The sequence below is a fragment of the Callithrix jacchus genome, chromosome 4, assembly GCF_049354715.1.
Source record: "Callithrix jacchus isolate 240 chromosome 4, calJac240_pri, whole genome shotgun sequence".
Classification (NCBI taxonomy): Eukaryota; Metazoa; Chordata; class Mammalia; order Primates; family Cebidae; genus Callithrix; species Callithrix jacchus.
Genome location: NC_133505.1, coordinates 47,357,497 through 47,381,941, shown reverse-complemented (window position 1 = coordinate 47,381,941; position 24,445 = coordinate 47,357,497). Strand labels below are relative to the sequence as shown.

The following is a 24,445-nucleotide window of genomic DNA, read 5'->3' as shown; positions in this document are numbered from 1 at the left end:
ATTTGGGGAAAATCATGTGATTATTTCCATAAATGTTGAAAGGTATTCAACAAAATTCAACACCAATTTCCGACAACAATAGAAAAATACACATGCAACAATAGCTACTACAAGCTCAGAAAAAAAGAGCAACGAGGGGAGATTATAAAACTGCCAGACAGAGCTAAATGTAAAACAGATTGCTACAAAGTAGAAAGGAAAACAGAATAGAAAGCCCAGAAATGGACCCAAGTACCTATGAAGGAAATTCTATGTTAAAGGAAGCAGGAGGTCAAGGCTGGTAGATCACCTGAGGTCAAGAGTTCAAGAGCAGCCTGGCCAACATGGTGAAACCCTGTCATGACTAAAAATACAAAAATTAGCTGGGCGTGGTCATGTGTGCCTGTAATCAGCTGCTGAGGAGGCTGAGTTAGGAGAATCACTTGAACCAGGAGCTGGAGGCTGCAGTGAGCTGAGATCATGCCATGGCCGGCACTCCAGCCTGGGCAACAGAAGATGACTCCATCTCAAAATAATAATAATAGGAGAGATCCAAGATGGCTGATCACTAGCAGCTCAGGATCGTAGCTCCCAGTGAAAGTGCAGAGAATGAGAGGACGCCACACTTTCAGATGAGTTTTTGTTGCTCACAGAACAGGAGATTCCCAGTGGAGGAGCCCCACAGGTCACCAGCGCAACTCTTGTGGCCCGCACGGCAGTTCTTGGTGCAGAGTGGACGGGACTGGGTCCCCTTTTGGTCGACGTCTGGAGCTCCAGGAAGGCAGAGTTGGCTATTCGGCTGGCTGCAAAAGGGATTCAGGAGGGAAGCCAGACCAGAGATTGCCGGGCAGAAAAGCACCATGAGTCTTGGCGCCACTGTTTTGGCCAGTGCAGTGGGTTGCTCAGATTCCGATGCTGGGAATCAACAAGTTGGATGTCCACTCAGAGACCTAATTTGAAAGTTGGTAATTACAAAGATGACAGGTGGATAAATTTACAATGATGGGAAGAAACCAGCGTAAAAAGGCTGAGAATACCCAAAATCAGAATGCCTCTCCCTCTACAGGGGATCACAGTTCCTCATCAACAAGGGAACAAGGCCTGATGCGGAATGAGTGCATTCCATTAACAGAATTAGGCTTCAGAAGGTGAATAATAAGAAACTTCTCTGAGTTAAAAGAACATGTTCTAGCCCAATGTAAAGAAACTAAGAATCTTGAAAAAAGGTTTGACAAAATCCTAATGAGAATAGACAATTTAGAGAGGAATATAAGTGAATTAATGGAACTGAAGAATACAATATGAGAACTCTGTGAAGTATGCACAGGTTTTAACAGTCAAATTGATCAAGCAGAAGAAAGGGTATCAGTGGTCAAAGATCAACTTAATGAAATGAAACGAGAAGACAAGATTAGAGAAGAAAGAGTAAAAAGGAATGAACAAAGTCTCCAAGAAATGTGAGACTATGTGAAAAGACCTAATTTACATTTAATAGGTGTACCTGAATGTCATGAAGAGAATGAATCCAAGCTGGAAAATATTCTTCAGCATATTATTCAGGAAAACTTTCTTAACCTAGTAATGCAGGACAATATTCAACTCCAGGTAATACAGAGAACACCACAAAGATATTCCTCAAGTAGAGCAACCCCAAGACACATAATCATTAGATTCACCAGGGTTGAAATAAAGGAGAAAATTCTAAGGGCAGCTAGAGAGAAGGGTCAGGTTACCCACAAAGGGAAGCCTATCAGACTCACAGCAGATCTCTCAGCAGAAACCCTACAAACTAGAAGAGAGTGGGGGTCAATATTCAATATCCTCAAAGAAAAGAATTTTCAACCCAGAATCTCATATCCAGCCAAACTAAGCTTCATAACTGAAGGAAAAACAAAATTTTTCACGAACAAGCAAGCACTCAGAGATTTCGTCGCCACGAGGCCTGCTTTATAAGAGCTTCTGAAAGAAGCACTATACACAGAAAGGAACAACCAGTATCAGTCATCCCAAAAACTTACCAAAAGGTAAAGAGTATCTCCATAATGAAGAATCTACATCAACTAATGGGCAAAATAGCCAGCGAGTATTAAACGACAATATTAAACTCACAATATCAATATTAATCCTAAATTTAAATGGATTAAACACCCCAATCAAAGACACAGACAGGCAAATTGAATAAAATGTCAAAGCCTATTGGTACACTGTATCCAGATCCATCTCATAAGCAAGGACACACAAAGGCTCAAAACAAAGTGTTGGTGGAAGACTTATCAATTGAATGGAGAGCAAAAAAAAAAAAACAAGGGTTGTAACTTTCATCTCTGACAAAATAGACTTTAATAGTAACAAAGACTAAAAGAAACAAAGAAGGACATTACATAATGGTAAAAGGATCAATGCAACAACAGGAGTCAATGATCGTAAATATATATGCACCCAATATAGGAGCACCTAGATACATAAGACAAGTTCTTAATGACTTATAAAGAGACTTGGACTCCCGCACAATAATAGCGGGAGACTTTGACACCACATTGTTAATATTCGATGGATCAATGAGATAGAAAATTAACAGGGACATTTATGATTTGAACTCAGACCTGGAACAAGTAAACTCAGTGAATATTTATAGAATTCTTCACCCCAGGTCCACAGAACATACATTTTTCTCAGTATCATATTGCACCTATTTTGAAAGTGACCACATAATTGGAAGTAAATCACTCTTCAGCATTTGCAAAGCATTTCACAGACTTAGATGAAATATTGGTTGGATGTTTGTTTGTTATTTTCTTCCCTTATTCCTTCCTGTCTCCGCTGTTAAGCACAATTATCAGCATAAAGGAGGTTTTTGACACCTATTTTTGGATTGCAGTCCAGCCTGGGCAATAGAGCAAGACTCCTGTTCTCTCTCCCCCTTTCTCTTTCTCTTTCTTTCTTTCACAAAATAATAATGATAATAAAATCACTGGTAATAGGATAACTGGATTGCTACTTGGAAAAATAATTTCATCCATACTTATACCACAATACATTCCTAATGGGTAAAAGAACTAAATGTAAAAAAGAAACTACACAAGCACTAAAATAAAATGTAGATAATTCCTTTATACTCTCATGTGAGAAAAAGCTTTCTTACTATTACTAAAAATCCAGATGTAACAACAGCAAGACAAGAATATGTAGGCATAGATTTGACTGCATAAAAACAAAACAACAGTAACACTTGTACCTGATCAATAGGGGGAAATCACAAGCAAAGCTAAATAAACTGAGAAACATATTTGCAATGCACATCACAAACAAAGGGTTGCTATCCCTAACTTATAAATGAGTCCTAAAATTAAATAAAAAGAATAAAAACCCTATTGGAAAGGAATGGACACACTATATATAAATACCTCTTAAGTACATGAAAATTTTCTAAATTTCACTCAAAATAAGAGAAGTGACCTAAAACTATGCTGAGATAACATTCGTCACTGTCGTATTGGTGAATATTCAAATGCCTCATCAGTGCTCTGTTGATGAAATTCTGAAGAAACGGGCACTCTCACAGACTGCAAGTAAAAGTACAAAACAGTATAACCCTATATAAGGGAATTTGGCGATATTCACTAAATCTTGATCTAGCAATCTCACCCATAACAATTAACCCTGAAAATACATGTCTAACAATATGAGAGTCCAAAAGCATAACGTTATTAACTGAAGAATTATTTGAGATAGCAAAATATTGGAAGCAACCTAAATGCCCATCCAGAGGCAAATGGTTGCACAAGCGGCATACAGCTGTAAAAAATAGTGAGGAAGATGTATCTATGACCTGATGTGAAGTGATTTACAAGATACATTGTTAAGTGAAAAAAGCAAGACATGATATAATAGATATAATATGGCAACTTTGTATAAGAAAGAAAGAGTAATAAAAATATGTATATATGTATGTACATGCAAAAATAAACACAGGGACAATAAACCAGAAACTGTACTTGGCTACCCATAAAAGAAGGAGGAAATGGGCTGAAAGGGCCTGAGACTTCTCTAAGAACAACTTACTACTGAGGTGTAACTTTGGAACCATGTTCATATTTTACACACTCGAAACTATAGCAAATATGGGGAGCAAACCCTTAAATGTAATACAAACAGAAACAAATAAACACAATTACATATCAACTGATAGCATAACCACACAGGAAAACATCATTAATCCAACTAACTTTTGAACACAGTACTCTGTATACTTAGTGGAATATATCCTACAGACAAAAAGAGCTGCCAAGAAATCTTGACCTCTACTTAACAGGTTTGTTGCTGGTAGTGGTATTGGCATAATAATTGCAAATAGAGGAATACACATATCAAAGTTGCTGGGAACCAGAGTTTTTACAGTGGGAGAAAACAGATTATCAATATGGAATAGGGAAGACAAAGAAGAACCCTGAGGTATACAATTGGAATTGGAGTTATTTGTATTAACTCATTATGTTTTTTTAAAAAAATACATGCTTCCTAGCTCTATCCACTGAGAGAGCATGCAAGCACTCACACACAGAAATCTATGTTATTATAGATAGATACAGCTGTAGATACATAAACATACAGAGATATGAATAGAGAAGGAGAAAAACAAATGGATCAAAACGTTAACGATTGTTGGATCTTGGTGAAGGGTGTGGATGCTTACTGTACATGCAAGTTTTCTGCAAGTTTGTAATCATTCCAAATAAAAAGCCAAGGAAAAAATAATTTGTCTTTGTCTCCAATCTCATTTACATTTGAGTCGTACTTCTCTGGACCTTTTCTAGCTCTGGCTCATCTTTCTTTTGAGCTAGTGAGTGAAAAAGCCTGCAGTGAACAAGGCATAGGCGCACCATCACTCTGGGTGAGGGTGAGATGGTTTCATCATGGTGGAATCCTCCAGGAACCAGCTCTCACGACTCCCCAGTCTCTTGTCAAGGATGGAATCAAAGTTCAAAGCCCTCATATGAGAACATTTTCAGCCACAAACTTTCAAGTGGATTAAGACTTATCAGTTGTTTCTCTGCCCACTCAGGTGAACTTGTGGCATCTTTCTATGGACTCTCTTCGTTGATCACATCCTTCACATTCTAGAATTTAGCAGCACTGATTTGGTCAACAAATACTTCCTGAGCACCAGATACTGCTGTAGCACAAGGGATGCAGCAGTGAAAACACATATACTTTTCAGATCTAGTGAAACTTATGGTTTAGTGGTGGTTGCTGGACAATAACAAATCAATAATTAAAGTGTAGAGTATGTCAGTGGGTGATACGAACTATAGAGAAGAGCAGGCCAGGAGGACAGGGTCTTGGGCAGGGTTTGGGGAATGGATTGATTGCACTCTTTAAATAGCACAGCCAGGGAAGGGATCATTGAAAAGGCAACATCTAAGCAAAGACCAGAAGAGGTAAAAGGGTGAGCCACAATGACATCTAGAAGGTTCCAGGAAGTGCAAGTATCCTGTGACAGGCAGTCTGGCCTGTCTGAGTAACAGGAAGCTCTCTGGCCTGAGTAACAGGAGCTGAGAGGGCATGGAGGGAGAGGACTGAAAGAGCCTCTCTTTCAGGGGAGGTAGAGGGCAGTGGCATCATTTAGTTTTGTAGGTCATCTATGTAGGTCACTATCAGTCTTTGACCTTGACTCAGAGTGACATGGGAATCTTGGGAGGATTCTGTGCAGAGGGGTTGATATGGTCTGACTCACATTTTAAAAGTCTCAGCTAAAGCAAAACTCCTTTCCTGTGCTCCCTCTTTCACAGAATGTAAGAGTTGACTGTCAACCCAATCCCTGAAATATCCTTTTTATTTCTTCACTTCTTTCCTGTCCCCAGAAAGCCTCCTTAAATAACAGCAAGAACTACCACCAACGAGCTTTCGCAGTTCCATCACGGGGGCAGAATGGAGCATTGGCATTTGTAGGTATTTTCAATCATGTCCAAATCTTGGAGGTTGAAAATCAGCATGGATGGGATGAGAGGATATAGAGAAGGTGGAATCAATACAGGTGTGGGCCAAAAGTGCATGCCTCGTGCTGGGAGCTAGGAGGGTGGTCAGAGGTGGGAAGACAATGCAATTGGCAGCAAACTTGGACTCCTGGGACATCTGGCAAGGCCAGGAAAATGTCCATGTCCAAACCCAGAGAATTATTAAAGTTACAACAGTAGGCCAGGGACTAGGAGAGAGGAATGCCCCACTCTTAGGGTATTCTTAGCTTAGAATCTACCAGAGAAGCCCTGGTTTCTTCCATTTCCTGAAACCAGTTTCCCGAATGTAAACGTTGTTGCTTTTCATCAGTGGTCTGCAGAGGAAATGTGGTCCATTCCAAAGGATTCCAGTTCAGGCACTTGGGTTTCTCGAACCCTCCCTGTGGGCAGTCTTATTTTCTGGTAAGAATCTCTAAAGAGAGCAGGAGTGATACTTCATCCCAAGGGGCTTGGGACTGGGGAGCATTTCTTCTCTAGGTGATGAGCAGCGACCTCATGAAAAGCTGAGCCCCTCCACTCTTTCCTCCTGGGGCTGTGCATCTGTGTTGGGTGCTAAGGGCTTACTGCACTGTGCCCACCATGAGCAGTGCATGACAGATAGATGCAGATGAGCAAGTGAGGGAGAGGGGCCATGAGAGAGAGGATCAGGCAGAAATACGATTCTTCACCCTCCCATCTGTTCTTGCCTGGCTTTTTAGATTCTATTTATGAGCATTATATTCTTTTTTTTTTTTTTTGAGCATTATATTCCTAACGAGTTTTTGAAGAAAGACAAGAGGAGCTGGCAGACCACTCCCCTGTCAGTGGAGAGCACCGCTACCACTAACACCAACCAGTTTTATGACATGACAGAGGAGAAATAATCAATTCATAAATTAGAGTTTAACATTGTCATAAACACTGGAGCATCAGGATATAGTGAGAGGAGAGCAGCCCAAGAAATGACAAAGTTGTAATTGGGAGATAGGAAGCGACACTATTTTTCACAGTAAAGTAAAAAAAGGAGAGAGATTAGGAGAGAAAATGAAATGCACTGTCTTTGCCAGACTGAGTTACAAATGACCCCTTCAAGTTAAAAAATGCCAGTGACTTACGTGATATCAGCGTTCGGGTGAAGCCCAAAGACTTCAGGGTTATCTAGGGAAGGCAGTGACTGGATGTATTCGAAATACTGGTCTAAGGTTTTGCACACGGGGATTTTATATCCAGTATAAAAGCAGAATGACGGTTCGAACATTTTCTCACTGAACCAGACCTGTATGTGAGAGAAAATAAAAGAAATAAAATTGATGAGCATCTAAATGAAAACTGCTACAAGAAAGGAGAGGGGGGCCACCTGATTTCCATTTTAATAGCGTTTTCAATATTGATTCTGAGAGTGCCTTAACAATAGCACTGATGGAATAATTAGCACACATATGGAGAAAAGAGAGAGGCCAGAACACAATCCGACCTGGCCTCTGTTGAACACCAAAGAAGGCATTCGCTGAGAGTACGGACAAGAGAGCAACTCTACAAGCCCATTCTCTACTTGAGTCATTCGACAACCCTCAATTCCACTTTAGAAGAGGAGTAGGAACATACCACAAAGTCTGTGAGGCAATACCCACCCACACAAGAGAACATCTGAGCGTTTTCATCACCCCACTTCTCCCCCATGTGGGGCTCATACCAGAAGACTGTGCTTGTGAACAGTTTCACTCACACAGCACTGAGCACCAGCACATGGCCAGGAGAAATCCATGCTAACATCTCCCCTCCCAGGCTGAGCTAAAGAGGGGAGGGACATAATTCCTTTGCTAATTTGCTAATTATGTCCCTGTCCACAAGAAGTAAATGTATTCAACTGCCTTGCCGTTCACCTTAAGACATCCCTTTCTTATCCCATATGAATTATCTTTAACAAAACAGTGAGAGAACAAATACATGGTTGGTGTGAATAGATTTACTCTGAGAAAGGAAAAAAAAATGATGCTAAATGCCTATGAGCCAGATTTGAGGCAAAGAAATTTTCCCAGTGGGGAAGCAAATAATAGTAAGACAGGAAGAGTGGAAATGCAGGCATGATGTCTGAATTACTAGGAGCACTTGACGTGAAAGAGGGACCCTGCCTTACTCTGGTTGGTCACATGTTCTCTAGTACCTACTCTCTATCTCCTTCCTCCAGCTCTTTTTAGATCCAGGGATTGCTCTGAAATACTCTGTGTACTGATTCTCTCTCTGTTTTATCCTATTTAACTCCTGTGCATGAGCAGGCTGAGCTTAGAAGCAGAACAGAATGCAAAGTCCTTTCTTTCAAGGAGCTTGTAACCCAGCAGAAGGATAAGCCATTTACTGAATAATCACAATACAAAGTGCACTAAGGCAAGAGCCAGAAGGAAATAAAAATAAGCAAAATACTAAGGAGGTTTACAGGAGGAAGAAAGAACAGCCAGGCAGATGTCAGATGAAGTCTTCTCAAGGAGTTGATTTTTGGAGATAAGGAGGTAAGCCTTGAAGAAAATTTTGACAGGAGAACTTGGAATGGGGCTGTCACATAAGCAAAGGTATAGAACAACTGATGCAAAAATGAGAAGCAAGTTAAAGGAATGATAAACTATAGGGTGGACACAAGGTAGTCATAAGAGATAGGACAGGAAAGGTGAGGTGAGGTCATATCATGGATGACTGTTGATGTCTGGGTGAGGACTGGTGATTAATTTAAGAAATGGAGAGTAGTCGAAAGTTATTAAAGAGAACAGTGTTATGAGCATGGTCATTACTTAGAAATATTAGATTTTTCACAACATGGATGACTGAACTTACAAGAAGACACCCTAAGGGGACAAAGGCCATGCGTCCACAGCACACAGACAGCAAATGACCACACTGAATTTTGTGTTGCTAGATGACATGTATGTGTAAAAGCAAAATGAAGTTTCTTCCTGTTTTCCCAGCACTTTTTATATACACCAATAGCTGAGTTTCACCAAATTTGGAGGTTATTTTGGGGCAAAGTCAAATATGAAATGTACGTGGAACTACTTTGTGAGCCATCATCCTCCACGAACACCCAATATAGTTCTGCAATTGTTGGTTTTAGCAGAGAGACTCTGTAAGATTCTGAGAACGGAGAAAACAAGGTTCAAAGACAAGCTCCAAATTGAAAGTCAGAGGGACAGAGGATGCCATGTGCAGGCATGAGTTTACAGTGGAACTGCTTCTCCCATGGGCAACTCTGGATAGGATAACGTGATTGGGATAAAATGGAGGCAGTGCAGGCAGGTAGCTGGTCAGAAGGCAAGCCTAGGGCTGAGGATGAGATCAAGCAGGTGAAGGCAGGGTGTGGGGGCTGTGGGGCTTTTGTGCAGCCTTTCTCAAGAGGGTTGCTGCAGCCAGGTTCATGTGGTAAGCTCATGTCTCTAGGGCCGAAGATCCAAACTCACCTCTGGTTTTTGATGACCATCTGCCACAGGTCCAGGCTAGACAGAGAAATGAGTGAGGGAAAGCAACAAGTGAGACAGGAGGTTCGAGAGCATGTTGGGCAAAGAGAAGATTCAGTGGGATAAGGAAGTGGAGTGGTCAACAGTCAGAGAATTGAAGCCACTGAACATTGTACTACTCTTAGGGAAGTCCTAAGAGATGGGGAGGGAATGAGCCCATGGAAGCTACTCAGGGGCAAATGAACGGAAAAATGGTAGGATGAACTTTTGACTTCAGGCACCAATTGCTGAGAATGGAGTCCCCAGAAACCAGAATCAGATGATAGAAGGAAGTAACATCAGGTGGGGAGAGAGCTGCTGTTCCTTGTCAACAGCCCCAGTGAACTGGGGCCTGAGTATGGAACCCTGCACTTTTAGATCAGGAAGTCTGCACAAGCCAGGCCCAGAGGACAGAGAATCTTGGGTTTCTAGGAGGGGGTTGTGGTCAGCTGACTAGCCCTCTGTGGTCCGAAATGCCAAATGTCAGGGTATAGGGAAGAAGTAGAAGAGGAAGAAAGGCAGGAGAGAGGTCAGAGAGGAGAATCCCCCTGCTTGATATCTTGAAGGTGGAGCAGGCTGAGAGCCGCACTTCTTCCTCCCGCTCCCCGAGCTCCTGGCTCAGACATCTCCCTGGAGGCTCTGGACCAACACAACAACTTTCTGTTGTCACTATCTACATGCTGAAGAATTCCAGATCCTTATCTCCGTGCTTGAGCGCCACCACGACCTCCAAATCTGTAAATCCAACTGCATTCATGCATTTGTTCTTTTATTCCACAAATATTTATTGAGCACTGACAAGTGTTGGGCTCTGTTTCTGGTGCTCAGTTCGGCACTGATGTAACAAGACAAAGTCCCTGCTCTCAAGGCAGTTACAGTCTCAGACAACTTGTTTGGATGTCTAATAGAAATCTCAAATGTTATGTGATCAAAACTGAATTCTTAATTTCCAGCCCTAGCCACTAAAACTCATTTCTGCTGCAGTCCTTCCTCTTCTCTGTAAATAGTCCTATTTTGCCTCCAGTGGCTTAAGTCAAAACTAGGGGTGACCCTGACTCCCCTCTTCTTTCACCCACGCACTCGATCCCATCAGCATTCTACTGGTACTCTTGGTGAACTAATTCTGAAGCTAACTACATCTTAGACTCCACTGATAAAACTCCAATTTTAGGTACTTTTATAATTATTCTAACAAAGTATACTTATTAACACATTGTTCTTTCTCCTTTGAATCTCAAATACAGAGGTGAGTTTTTCACACTCCTGAGTTTATTATGTTTATGAATCTAGGCCCCTTTTATTTTTTATTGTTTATTTTTATTTATTTATTTATTTATTTATTTATTTATTTTGAGATGGAGTTTCACTCTTGGAGTGCAATGGCACGATCTCGGCTCACCTCCTGGGTTCAAGGAATTCTCCTGCCTCAGCCTCCTGAGTAGCTGGGACTACAGGCACACACCACCATGCCCAGCTAATTTTTGTACTTTTTTTTTAGTAGAGACAGGGTTTCACCATGTTGACCACGATGGTCTCAATCTCTTGACCTCGTGATCCACCTGCTTTGGCCTCCCAAAGAGCTGGGATTATAGACGTGAGCCACTGCGCCCAGCCAAGGCCCCTTTTATTTTAATTTTCCCCCCTTTCTGTTCTGATATCCACTCACTGTCTCCTTTTCCCTCTGAGGGCATCTATTTAAGTGTATTTGATATATGTCCTTAAACATGTATTTATCCTTGTGAACCAGGCGTATATTCCTTGATAGATGTCATTTTATTTTTTTAAAGCTCTACATTCACCACTGTTTGTCAGACCTATGCATGATGTCATATAGATCAATCCTTCCAAGTGCTGCATTGTAAGCCACCATAGGCCTCTGCAATAGGTAACTTCTCTATTTCCCAATGATGGATACCTAAGTTGCCTTCAGCTTCCCACTACCACCAACAATGCTATGAATAATCTCTTTGTACATTGTGAGAATTTCTCTGAGACGTATACTCAGTAGGAGGATTCTGGTTCAGAAGACAGTCATATCACACACTTAATATGACTATGACCACCAGGCTGCACCCCACAGGGGTGAGCAACGGCATTCCATGGTGCTCACCCACCACATCTTACCTATTCTCTTAGGAGTCTTAGGTTTTTGTAGTGATTGCTGTGATGTCCCACCTAATCCTCATTCAGGAGCAGGTACTCACTCTCTCTGCTGTCTGGAGTATTGGCTACTGTGGGCTTACAGCATTGTCCCTCTCCAGGAACTGCCCTACCAGGAGAGAGCTGCCTCAGCCAAGGTCATGTCTGGGAGGAAGGGAGGGGAGGAGGCACTTGATGCAAATCACCACCTCTGTTTCCAGGAAGACTATCTGTGATGCTTGCCTTCAGCTCCATATACAATGTTGCCATGAATATTTTTGTACATGTCCATTTGTGGACTCTTTCTAGAAATGTTCTGGGATGTACCTACCTGGGATACCTAATTTCAGTAAGTATTACTGGACTGCTTTCCAGGAGGTCTGTGTCCATTTGACCTCCCAGCAGCAGGGCTCCTACCTCCACACAGCCTCACCAACCCTTATTATTTTCCACAGTTCTCCATATACAGCTTCACGAAAAACTTGCTAGAACATGTAAAGGTTAAAAATCAGTTTTCTGGTCAACCCTCAGCTTATCGAAATACTCCCAAAGCTTGTGCTTTGTTGTTGAGGCTTTAATTTTATCAAGAAAAAAATATCATTTAAGCAGAGACTTACTGGTATAGGTCCCAACATAAAGAATTTAATAACCATAAAATGCATCTGATTTTTTTCCACTCATGTGTTGTCTATTATTTCTCTAAAATGTAAAAGATTTTAAGAAGAGTTTGAGTCTGATAGGTGTTATTTATTATATTCATCCTTGATGTGAAAGCCACAATTGTGAAGAAATCATTTTCTCTAGAAAATGTTTATCAGCAGGTTACATGTGGATTTCACTTGGCACAGAGAAAAAGCGAACACTTCCTCAATTTTCAGTTGTCCAATCTAATAGAAGAGATGAGAAACTCAAATTATGATTAATCCCCCAATCACTTATTTGGGGGCTTGAAGTCACAATGAGACTTTCACTCAGAGGAAATGATGGCCAGTGTTTTCCTCACAAGTGAGGTGCACAGGAATGGGGAATATGGAGGAGGGGTAGTGGGGGAGAGGCCCTGGGTACTAGCAGTTTCATCTACATGGGAAGGTTCTAGGCCAACGAGAACTGACCACTGCTCTGCTTTGCACCACAAGTGATTGCTGGTTGTTTTGTGTGTGTGTTTGTGTGTGTGTGTGTGTGTTTGTGTGTGTGTGTGTGTGTAGTTGTTTTGTGTGTGTGTTTGTGCGTGTTTGTGTGTGTGTGTTTGTGTGTGTGTGTGTGCGTGCGTGCGCATACATGTGTTTGTTTCTTGGCTAATTCTTTGCAGCAGCTCTGCTGTATGCTTAAGTTTCGCAGACCTAGTACAAACAACAAAATTGGAAAACACAGTGAAACGTGTTTCCAACTTTTATTTTTTCTAAATTGACTTACTCTGGCAAAGCAATTAAGTAGACGTTTATCAAAGTCGTCCGTCACTCTGCCTCCATATTGTACTTCTCCAATCATGTACCGAACCGTATTCCACGACACACCCTTTATTAAAAGTAAAAAACTATTATTCATTGTCAAGCCAAAAGCATCATTATAAACATTTCAGGTCTTTCCCTAGAGGAAAGGTCTGGAAAAGGAAGCACTCACTAGACTCGCATTTAAAATTATTCACCATCCTGTATTAATAACTCTTTCACTATTACATGGCTGGAACCACTACGGTTTGTTCACCAAGGGAAAATCTACAATACTAAATATACGGGTAAGTATATTGTACATATATTATTTAAAATAGGGAAAAAAGACTTTTTCACTCTGGGGATATAATTACTTACAATATTCATTGTAGTAATGCCAAGCTGTTAGAGAGGGGAAAAGTGGTGTTTAGTGAAGAAAGAAGGAAAATCAAGTAATCATTGCTTTAATACACTTTCTTAGTAATATATTTTCTGGAATCATTATGAGAACAAGAAAATTATTTACCCACAAGATTTTTCTACAATGCAATCCTCTGCCATCCTCTGCATCTCATCCTGTGTGCTAAAACTACATCAAAATATTTATTCATTTCTATAGCAATTTGTGAGCTAGCAATATATTGCAGATATTAGCAGTTTTCTTTTTTCAAACCCTTGATACATTTGAGATAGGAGAAAGAAGGATCTTTGCTTTTTGTTTACTCTTTCTTGGTTAAAATTTTATTTTTCAGGTAGGTTTCCTTTCAAAGCAACTATTTCAAGGTAAATATTATTTGTATGTACCAAAACGATAAATGACCACAGAATATGAATACATAGAATATAACTTTTCATCAGACTGCCATACTTTTAATTTAATATCCCTTTGTCATCTCAAGGAAAAATGATAATTTGGTTCTAGAGTAAACACTCATCATGGCTTACCATCCCCATACTGAGGTTGCAGAATCTCTAATTACCTTGAAGCCCTACTCTGGGAAGGAAGACCAGACAGTGGAGAGTCATATGTAATGGGCCCTTATTATGCATTGTGCACTATGCTTTCACAAGCACTAACTCATTTGTTCCTCACAAAAACAATGGCCATTTTATAGATAAGGAAACAGGATCCAAGGCTCATTACCAAGGCTCATTAACTTGTTTTTCATTATAGAGAAAACAACTTCCAACCCTTTATATGTGTGAAAGGACAACAGAGTTTACGTTCTTTGCTCTGTGACCTTGAGGAAGTCTCTTAGTCTCTCTTGTCTGTTACCTCATCAGTAGAATGGGTAATACATAAATAAATAGTAATTCCTTTTTTTATTGCTCTCAGAGTTGTGAAGATAAAAATGAGATCCTGCATATATGAGAACTTTGAAAACTGCAAAGTGTCATATGATGATCAGTGACCATCTCTAGAAAGTATTGTTATTCATATGCGTAAGCTGAGCGGTTGAGAAGTGACTTAAGGTGAAAAAGAACTTTCATGCTGGCTGGCAGATACCATCTTCACTTCTGAGGAGGCAGGAGTAGGACCAGTGAGGAGAAGCTTGGCCTAAGGCACACCTTCTCCAGAAGTGCACCGTGGCCCCTGAGTGGAAGATGAGGAAGGCTGCGGTATTTTGCAACGTACTGAGTCTCATCACGGATAGTTTAGTTTCCATGGTACGTGAGTACTGGGGGCAGGGACAGGCTTCACCAGCAGGTACCTGTTTAGAACAAGTGCCTTCAAAGGGGGCTCCCTGGGGCTCAGCAAATTCATACCATATCATAGACTCAAAATGACTGTAGAACCCTGATTTAAGAAGAGCAATAAAAATAAGAAAAAAAACAAATTTCACTCACTTTTTTAATATCGCATTCATCAAGGTGATTCTGAATAAACTGAACACTGGCTGAAAAGTCAGCAGAATTGAATTCGTAGGGAATATTCCATCCTAAGGGGCCAAACTTTCGTCGCTCCTTAAAAACACCAAAAAAAAATAAAAAATAAAAAAATAAAATAAATTAAAAAACACCAAAAAAAAAACTTTTGAGTTTAAAAATTGTACGTACCTGATTACATTTTTATTACTATCAAAATATAGTAAAATTAAGGCTATATTATCAAAACAAATTGACATTAGTTTAAAAGACTAGTGTACCCAATTTTGGATATACAGTCATGTCGCTTAACGATGGGCTTACCTTCTGAGAAATGCATCATTAAGCAATTTCATTATGCAAACATCTTAGAGGATACTTACACGAACCTAAATGGCGCAGCCTATACACATCTAGGCTACACGATTTAGCCTGTTGCTGCCAGGCTGCAAACCTGTGTAGCATGTTACTATACTGAATATTGTAGGCAACTGTAACACAACGGTAGGTATGTGTTTCTAAACATATCTAACCACAGAAAAGATACAGTAAAAATACATTACAGTTTTATAGGCCCACCACCATATTAACTGAAACATTATGTGGCATATAGCCATATTAGAAATATTACTTCATGGCTCTATAGCTAAATGGTTTATAGAAACAAATCTCCAAAGATTTACCAAGTTAAAGTCTTTGGGTTTAAAAAAATGTCCAGGAGACTGACAACTCACAAAAGTACAGTAGACGCTCAACAAATGCCTGTTGAATAAACTGTTATTCTACACTGGACTCTTGAAAGTTTGAAATGTCAAATGCAAGGGTTTGATTTTTTTCAGTTGGATTACCTAAACCTCTCTCTAGAGCACTTTGATTCCATGATGGCTTCACTTTGCAATCTTGACATTTCAGATTTTGAAAACTAAAAAGTTCTGTCTTGAAACTTTCACATGACCCTCATTTGTTTCCCTCTACTTAATCAAAGAGGGCCTAAGAGACTCCTATGAAATAGTAGCTATTTACAATTGCCAAATCATTCGTAAATAATCAAACTGGACTCAGAGCAAATGATTCAATTGCTTTGATATTTTGGAGAGCATTTTATAAGTATGGTAAGTATTAGACCTGATAGCTCCAAGAACTGATCAGCCAACAAACCACATAGATAAGTCCAAATGTTTCCATGCCACCAGCTTTTGCTATCCCAACACATAAACGGTCTCTAAAGAGAGTCCAATGATGTATTAGATTAATTCCTAGAACCTAATTCTAGTGCTTAAGGTGAGGACCCATGTGGAGAGTAGAATCCCTTCTATGGGAATGTTTAATTCTACTCTTTTACCTCTAAATATATAGTAACTTTTCTTTTTCTTTTCGGCCTTCCTCAACTCAACACACACACACACACACACACACACACACACACACACACTGCTGTTTTCACAAGCCATTTCAATCTTTCTTGCTGCGGTTGTTCCATGCTTCAGATCCTAAATAATCCCACCATTTAAAAAAACTAAATAATTTTTTGCTTAAACAAGTTCATGAATAGGTCAGAGAAGGAATTCAGAAAATTCAAAAGTTTTAATTACGGAGTTTCAGGGTATGTTTTTAAAGTATTTAGTAAATTATTCACATTAATTTGGATCTAGATGTTCTAACCCTGGGAAATCAGACTAAGGGCAACAATAATAATAATAATAAGAGGAGTAGTTTTTAAAAACATAAAATACTACAATTACTTCTAGACCTAAGCTTCTTTTTTTTTTGAGACGGAGTTTCGCTCTTGTCACCCAGGCTGGAGTGCAATGGCACGATCTTGGCTCACCGCAACCTCCGCCTCCTGGGTTCAGCCAGTTCTCCTGCCTCAGCCTCCTGAGTAGCTGGGATTACAGACATGCGCCACCATGCCCAGCTAATTTTTTGTATTTTTAGTAGATACGGGGTTTCACCATGTTAACCAGGATGGTCTCGATCTCTTGACCTCATGATCCACCCGCCTCAGCCTCCCAAAGTGCTGGGATTACAGGCTTGACTAAGCTTCTTTAGTTTAGGTTGTCAGGCATTAGAGATTTGTACTATGTGACACCCACTCTTATCCCTTAGCTAATTTGATCTAAGGTCGACAGCTAGCCCAAAAGGAACTGACCAGATTCCTTTTCCCAGGAATTTGGACTTAGGGTTTATAATTGCTATCTGGGGCTTATACTAGGAAAACTTGTAAACTCAGGAGCTGTGACAAACCATATTCCACCTTGTACTTAGAGGAGGTGAGGAGGAGCAGAGGTCACAGACTTGAAGGGAGGAGAGACCGTGTTGTCCCAGGCACAAGTCTCTCCTGGGACCTGTTCCCTAACACTGCTTTTCTTGACCTCTTTCTGCTTCTTACTCCCAGTATTCATGTTGCCTTGGTTGTGTGTGTGTGTGTGTGTGTGTGTGTGTGTTTTCTTTTTAAATGTTTCATATTGAAATATGTGGTCCTGTAACCAGATTTTGAGCCCTGACAGTGAAAAACATGTCCTATTTTTGTCTCCCCTTTTGCACCTTGGGGGAAAGAATCATGTTTGCCTTATAAACACTGGTTGATAATTACCACAGCAAAAGGAACTCTTCCTCTATAACAGATCAATGCTGAGGCTGACCCAGGGTTTGGAATTTCTGAAGTGGACCTCAGAAACATTCAGGTGAGCCTCTTCCAGATTATTCTAGGAGCAAGGGTGGGTTGCAAGGGTTGTGGGATATTAACATGAAAATTCATACAGCTAACCCTTTTAGTTCCTGGAATTTCTTCCATCTTGAGAACTTTAAAGAGAAGAATGCTATACACTTATTAGTGAAATGTGAATGCTTTCCCATTTTTGAAAGGATCAAAATTTACACCATGAGTTTTGCCTATGTGTTTGACTTAATTTTTAAATTATAATGTTCAGTTAGATGGATGGCTGAATGAAAAATAACTCCAATTACTAAAGCTGATCAAAGGGGCTCCATGGAAACACTCCTATTTATTATTTTTATTGTACTTTAGGTTCTGGGGTACGTGTGCAGATCATGCAGGACTGTTGCATAGGTACACACATGGCAATGTGGTTTGCTGCCTCCATCCCCCTGTCATCTACATCTGGCATTTCTCCCCATGTTATCCTTCCCCGACCTCCCCATCCACTCACTGTTCCTCCCTTGCCCTACCAACAGACCCCAGTGTGTGATGCTCCCCTTCCTGTGTCCATGTGTTCTCATTGTTCATCACCCACCTATGAGTGAGAACATGCAGTGTTTGATTTTCTGTTCTTGTGTCAGTTTGCTGAGAATTATGGTTTCCAGATTCATCCATGGCCCTACAAAGGACACAAACTCATCATTTTTTATGGTTGCATAGTATTCCATGGTATGTATGTACTACATTTTCCTTGTCCAGTCTACCATCAATGGGCATTTGGGTTGGTTCCAGGTCTTTGCTATTGTAAGCAGTGCCACAATGAACATAGGTGTGCATGTGTCTTTAAAACAGAATGATTTGTAATCATTTGGGTATATACTCAATAATGGGATTGCTGGCTCAAATGGAATTTCTATCTCTAGGTCCTTGAGGAAGCGCCATACTGTCTTCCACAATGGTTGAACTAGTTTATACTCCCACCAACAGTGTAAAAGTGTTCCTGTTTCTCCATATCCTCTCCAGCATCTCTCTCCAGATTTTTTAATGATTGCCATCCTAACTGGCATGAGGTGGTATCTCAATGTGGTTTTGATTTGCATTTCTCTAATAATCAGTGATGATGAGCATTTTTTCATATGTTTGTTGGCCTCATATATGTCTTTTTTTACTTTTTTATGTTTTTATTTTTATTTTTTTATTATTTATTTATTTATTTACTTTTTTATATATATGTCTTCTTTTGAAAAGTGTCTGTTCATATCCTTCACCCACTGTTGGATGGGTTTGTTTTTTTCTTGTAAATCTGTTTTAATTCTTTGTAGATTCTGGATATTAGCCCTTTGTCAGATGGGTAGATTGCAAACATTTTTTCCCATTCTGTTGGTTGCCAGTTCACTCTAATGATTGTTTCTTTTGCTGTACAGAAGCTCTGGAGTTTAATTAGGTCCCATTTGTCTATTTTGGCTTTTGTTGCCAATGTTTTTGGTGTTTTAGTCATGGAGTCCTTGCCTATGCCTATGTCCTGCATGGTTTTGCCTAGGTTTTTTTCTAGGGTTTTTATGGTGTTAGGTCTTATGTGTAAGTCTTTAATCCATCTGGAGTTAATTTTAGTGTAAGGTGTCAGGAAGGGGTCCAGTTTCTGCTTTCTGTGCATTGCTAACCAGTTTTCCCAACACCATTTATTAAACAGGGAATCCTTTCCCCATGGCTTGTTTTTGTCAGGTTAGTCAAAGATCAGATCAGATGGTTGTAGATGTGGTAGATGTGTGGCACCCCTCCAGGGCCTCTGTTCTGTTCCATTGGTCTGTATCTCTGTTTTGGTCTCAGTACCATGCTCTTTTGATTACTGTAGCCTTGTAGTATAGTTTGAAGTCTAGTAGTGTGATGCCTCCAACTTTGTTCTTTTTGCTTAGAATTGACTTGGCTATGCGGGCTCTCTTTTGGTTCCATATGAAGTTTAAGGTAGTTTTTTCCAGTTCTGTGAAGAAGGTCATTGGTAGCTTGATGGGGATAGTGTTGAATCTGTAAATTACTTTGGGCAGTATGGCCATTTTCACAACATTGATTCTTCCTAACCATGAGCATGGAATGTTTCTCCATCTGTTTTAGTCCTCTCTTATTTCGTTGAGCAGTGTTTTGTAGTTTTCCTTGAAGAGGTCCTTTACGTTCCTTGGTAGTTGTATTCCTAGGTATTTCATTCTCTTTGTAGTAATTGTGAATGGCAGTTCGTTCTTAATTTGGCTGTCCTTAAGTCTGTAAATTGTATATAGGAATGCTTGTGATTTCTGCACATTGATTTTATATCCTGAGACTTTGCTGAAGTTGCTTATCAGTTTCAGGAGATTTTGGGCTGAGAAAATGGGGTCTTCTAAATATACAATCATGTCATCTGCAAATAGAGACAATTTGACTTCCTGCTTTCCTAATTGAACACCCTTTCTTTTTTCTTGCCTAATTTCTCTGGCTAGAACTTCCAATACTATATTGAATAGGAGTGGTGAGAGAGGGCATCCTTGTCTAGTGCCAGATTTCAAAGGGAATGCTTTCAGTTTTTGCCCATTCAGTATGATATTGGCTGTAGGTTTGTCATAAATAGCTTTTACTGTTTTGAGATATGTTCTTTCAATATCTAGTTTATTGAGAGTTTTTATCATAAAGCCTGTTGAATTTTGTCAAAGGCCTTCTCTGCATCTATTGAGATAATCATGTGGTTTTTGTCTTTGGTTCTCTTTGTGTGGTAGATTACATTTATAGACTTGTGTATGTTGAACCAGCCTTGCATCCCTGGAATGAAGCCTACTTGATCGTGATGGTTAAGCTTTTTGATGTGCTGTTGCAATCAGTTTGCCATTATTTTATTGAAGATTTTTGAATCTATGTTCATCATGGATATATTGGCCTGAAGTTTTCTTTTTTTGTTGAGTCTCTGCCAGGTTTTGGTATCAGGATGATGTTGGTCTCATAAAATGATTTGGGAAGGATTCTCTCTTTTGGGCTTGTTTGGAATCATTTCAGAAGGAATAGTACCAGCTCCTCTTTGTTTGTCTGGTAGAATTCAGCTGTAAACCCATCTGGACCTGGACTTTTTTTGGTTGGTAGGCTGCCTCAACTTCAGCCCTTGTTATTGGTCTATTCAAGGTTTCAACTTTTTCCTGGTCTAGGCTTGGGAGTATGCAAGTTTCCAGGAATTTATCCATTTCTTCCAGGTTTACTGGCTTATGTGCATAGAGTAATTTGTAGTAATCTTCGATTGTAGTTTGTATTTCTGCAGATCTGTGGTGATATCCCCTTTATCATTTTTTATTCTATCTATTTGATTCTTCTCCCTTTTCTTTTTTATTAATCTGGCTAGTGGTCTATTTTGCTGATTTTTTCAAAAAACCAGTTCCTGGATTTATTGATTTTTTGAATGGTTTTTTTTTTGTGTGTCTCTACCTCCTTCAGTTCTGCTTGATCTTAGTTATTTCTTGATTTTTGCTAGTTTTTGAGTTTTTTTGATCTTGATCCTCTAGCTCTTTCCATTTTAATGATAGGGGGTCTGTAAGGCCGGTTGCCTTGCCGGGAGTCAAACGGACACATTCATCACTCTCCGCGCCTGATAACTGCGTCATCACCCGAGCTCATTATCTGGCTTCCCCACACCCTCCTCTGCATACCATGCCCAAGCTCACACTCAGCACTAAATTATCCATCCAACCTCCAGCCCGCTGTTAAAAACCCTGCAGAGAAAATTTTTTTTTAAAAGAAGCCCCACCGTTCCCTGCCCAGCAACAGCCGTACGCCCCCGACAGACCCACGTACCCAAGGTCCTGCCCACCTACCAATGGCAGCTACTTCCTACTTTAACTCCATGTACTTCCTGCTCCTCAACAGCCAATAGAAATGCCTTCTCTTTGTTTCCCCGGTAGTCAATCAAGGCCCACTTACCCAAGGTCCTGCCTACCAATGGCAGCTACTTCCTACTTTAACTCCATGTACTTCCTGCTCCTCAACAGCCAATAGAAATGCCTTCTCTTTGTTTCCCCGGTAGTCAATCAAGGCCCACTTACCCAAGGTCCCGCCTACCAATGGCAGCTACTTCCTACTTTAACTCCATGTACTTTCTGCTCCTCAACAACCAATAGAAATGCCATCTCTTTGTTTCCCCGGTAGTCAATCAAGGCCCACTTACCCAAGGTCCTGCCTACCAATGGCAGCTACTTCCTACTTTAACTCCATGCACTTCCTGCTCCTCAACAGCCAATAGAAATGCCTTCTCTTTGTTTCCCCAGTAGTCAATCAAGGCCCACTTACCCAAGGTCCTGCCTACCAATGGCAGCTACTTCCTACTTTAACCCCATGTACTTCCTGCTCCTCAACAACCAATAGAAATGCCATCTCTTTGTTTCCCCGGTAGTCAATCAAGGCCCACTTACCCAAAGTTCTGCCCACCTACCAGTGGCAGCTAGTTTCATGTACTTCCTACTCCTCAACAGCCAATAGAAATGCCTTCTCTTTGTTTCCCAGTAACCAATTGCCTACACACCCCATAAAACCCCACGCCCTGAACAACCAGGTGTGACTTCTCTGGCCCCTCTTAGACCACTGAGGTTGCCCGGGAGCTGAATGAATTGGCTTCTCAGTTTTTTTATACCTGCCTCAGTTTCCTTATTTTACCTCGGCAATAAATCTTACAGTGTCCATGTTAGATCTTTCCTCGCTTCTCATGTGGGCATTTATTGCTGTAAATTTCCCTCTTGACACTGCTTTAAATGTGTCCCAGAGATTCTGGTATGTTGTGTCTTCTTTCTCATTGGTTTCAAAGAACATCTTTATTTCTACCTTCATTTCATTGTATATCCAGTTGACATTCAGGAGCCAGTTGTTCAGTTTCCATGAAGCTGTGCAGTTCTGAGTTAGTTTTAGTTTCTCAATTCTGAGTTCTAATTTGATTGCCCTGTGGTCTGAGAGACTGTTTGTTATGATTTCTGTTCTTTTGCATTTGCTGGTGAGTGATTTACTTCCAATTATGTGGTCAATTTTAGAGTAGGTGCAATGTGGTGCTGAGAGGAATGTATATTCTGTGGATTTGGGGTGAAGATTTCTGTAGATGTCTATTAGGTCTGCTTGGTCCAGATCTGAGTTCAAGTCCTAGATATCCTTGTTAATTTTCTGTCTCGTTGATCTGTCTAATATTGACAGTGGAGAAAAACTCCTATTTATATGCACTGAGCAATTGCAATTTAGTTGTTCCTTAAAATGTGTTTTGAAAATTGCCCTAATCCTAAGATTTGCTTCATATTTATATTTCTTACTACCAATTTTCACCTAAAGCATTCACTTTTTAAGTTGATTCACTAAGGTTATAAGCTGATTAGCTCATCTTGGGAAAAGAAAAGCCCAAAATCTTATTGGGTGCCTTTTCTTTCACAAATAAAGTCATTTCATCTTCTTGATATATTTTTTAATCACCTTGGAATACTATCAGGATAGACTCAAACAACTAGAACCTAAGAACTCATTTGGAAGGCCAAAGCAACGGGGGTTTTGCTAGACTTATTTGGAATATTGAACTTCTTCAACTTAATTAACATTTTTGAAACCATGGGATGAGTCCTATGCAATACAATAAAAAATATATAAAAGGATGCATTTTCAAGAAGCTTTAATCTGTTGCAAAAATAAGACTTAGAGACAAGAAAAGAACAATGTGATAGTGAATATAATTAACTGTAAAAATTCAATAGATGATAAGCCTGAAGGAGACGTTCAATCAGAGGCTTCGGGGAAGAATGAAACTGAAGCTGATCTTTGCAAACAGAGAGAAGAGACGTCCAGGCATGGCAAAGGCCATGAGCAAAACTAGGAAAGCAAAGCCTGTGACTCATGGCGAAGGCTGCAGACAGAAGGTTCTACTGCAGCAGAGGACTAGCTCCGGTGAGTAGCAGCAACTAAGTGTTCACATGCTTCAAGGCATGGAGTGCAGACAGATTTGAATGCTAAAACATCATTTGACAGAAGGGAGTTACTATACATCACTAAGCTGGTGAGTGATGATTTTAGCAAAACCAGGCCACTCCTCACTTAATCTGACTAATATCGTTTCCTATTTTTATTTCACAAAATATACAAAACTCTGAACTCCTAGAGAAATATGGAAAACTTGGAAACATGAAAAAGTCCCTAGAACACTGATGAAAAGTTGCTCAATGGAGTCATCATTTTAATGATGTCAGAGCCATTTCCAATTTTATGATAGGGTCTACCTCAGCAGTTCTCAAAGACCTGCAGAGTCATTTCACATCTTCAAAACAAGACAACTGGAGTTAACTAACACAAATAACTGGAGCTAATATACAATGAAAAATACAAGCCTCTCTAGACAACATAAGGGAAACTTTTCTAGGTAAAAATAGTTAACAGAAACAGCCAGAATCTCTGGGAAACACTATGGGGCAGAGTGTAAAAGATAGACCTGTATCATATTATCATAATGATTCAAAGACATTTAAATGGAGAATTTTACAATCATGTCTCCCCAAAGCAAGAACTTTATATCCACTGATAAATTTGAAAGGAATGTTTATCAAGGCTGAAACTTGAGAAACAAAACAAAATATAGGGAAGTAAACACTTTTCTGAATGAAGAACTGTTACTAGTGAGATTCCTTGGGCCCTGTGATAGGGTCCCTTTTATTTAATATCTAAATAGTTTTTAAGGGCCATGATAAAATTACCAAGTTTGCAACTGCCACTCTAAGCCCTTAGATAGCCTAATCAATCAATTTAGTTATAAAAGGAAAATGAAAAACAAAAGAATGCCTTACCTCACACAGTTATATATATGCTCTTTGAAAAGTCAGAAAGATATATACAGTTCAATATGGACAAACCAAGGTGACAGGAGAAAAACCTCTG

At 40.0% G+C, this 24,445-nt stretch overlaps 1 protein-coding gene across 7 annotated transcripts in view; it reads right to left on the bottom strand.

Moving 5' to 3' along the window:
• DNAH8 (dynein axonemal heavy chain 8) overlaps nucleotides 1-24,445 on the bottom strand; it is a 346,427-nt gene that overhangs the window by 43,217 nt on the left and 278,765 nt on the right. For all 7 annotated transcript variants that reach the window (XM_054254946.2, XM_054254948.2, XM_054254949.2 and 4 more), the window contains 3 exons: nucleotides 14,872-14,988; nucleotides 13,007-13,108; nucleotides 7,088-7,248 (listed from right to left, as the gene is read on the bottom strand). In XM_054254946.2, the coding sequence (XP_054110921.2) occupies nucleotides 7,088-7,248; nucleotides 13,007-13,108; nucleotides 14,872-14,988 (380 nt within the window). The remainder of the gene's footprint in view (nucleotides 1-7,087; nucleotides 7,249-13,006; nucleotides 13,109-14,871; nucleotides 14,989-24,445) is intronic.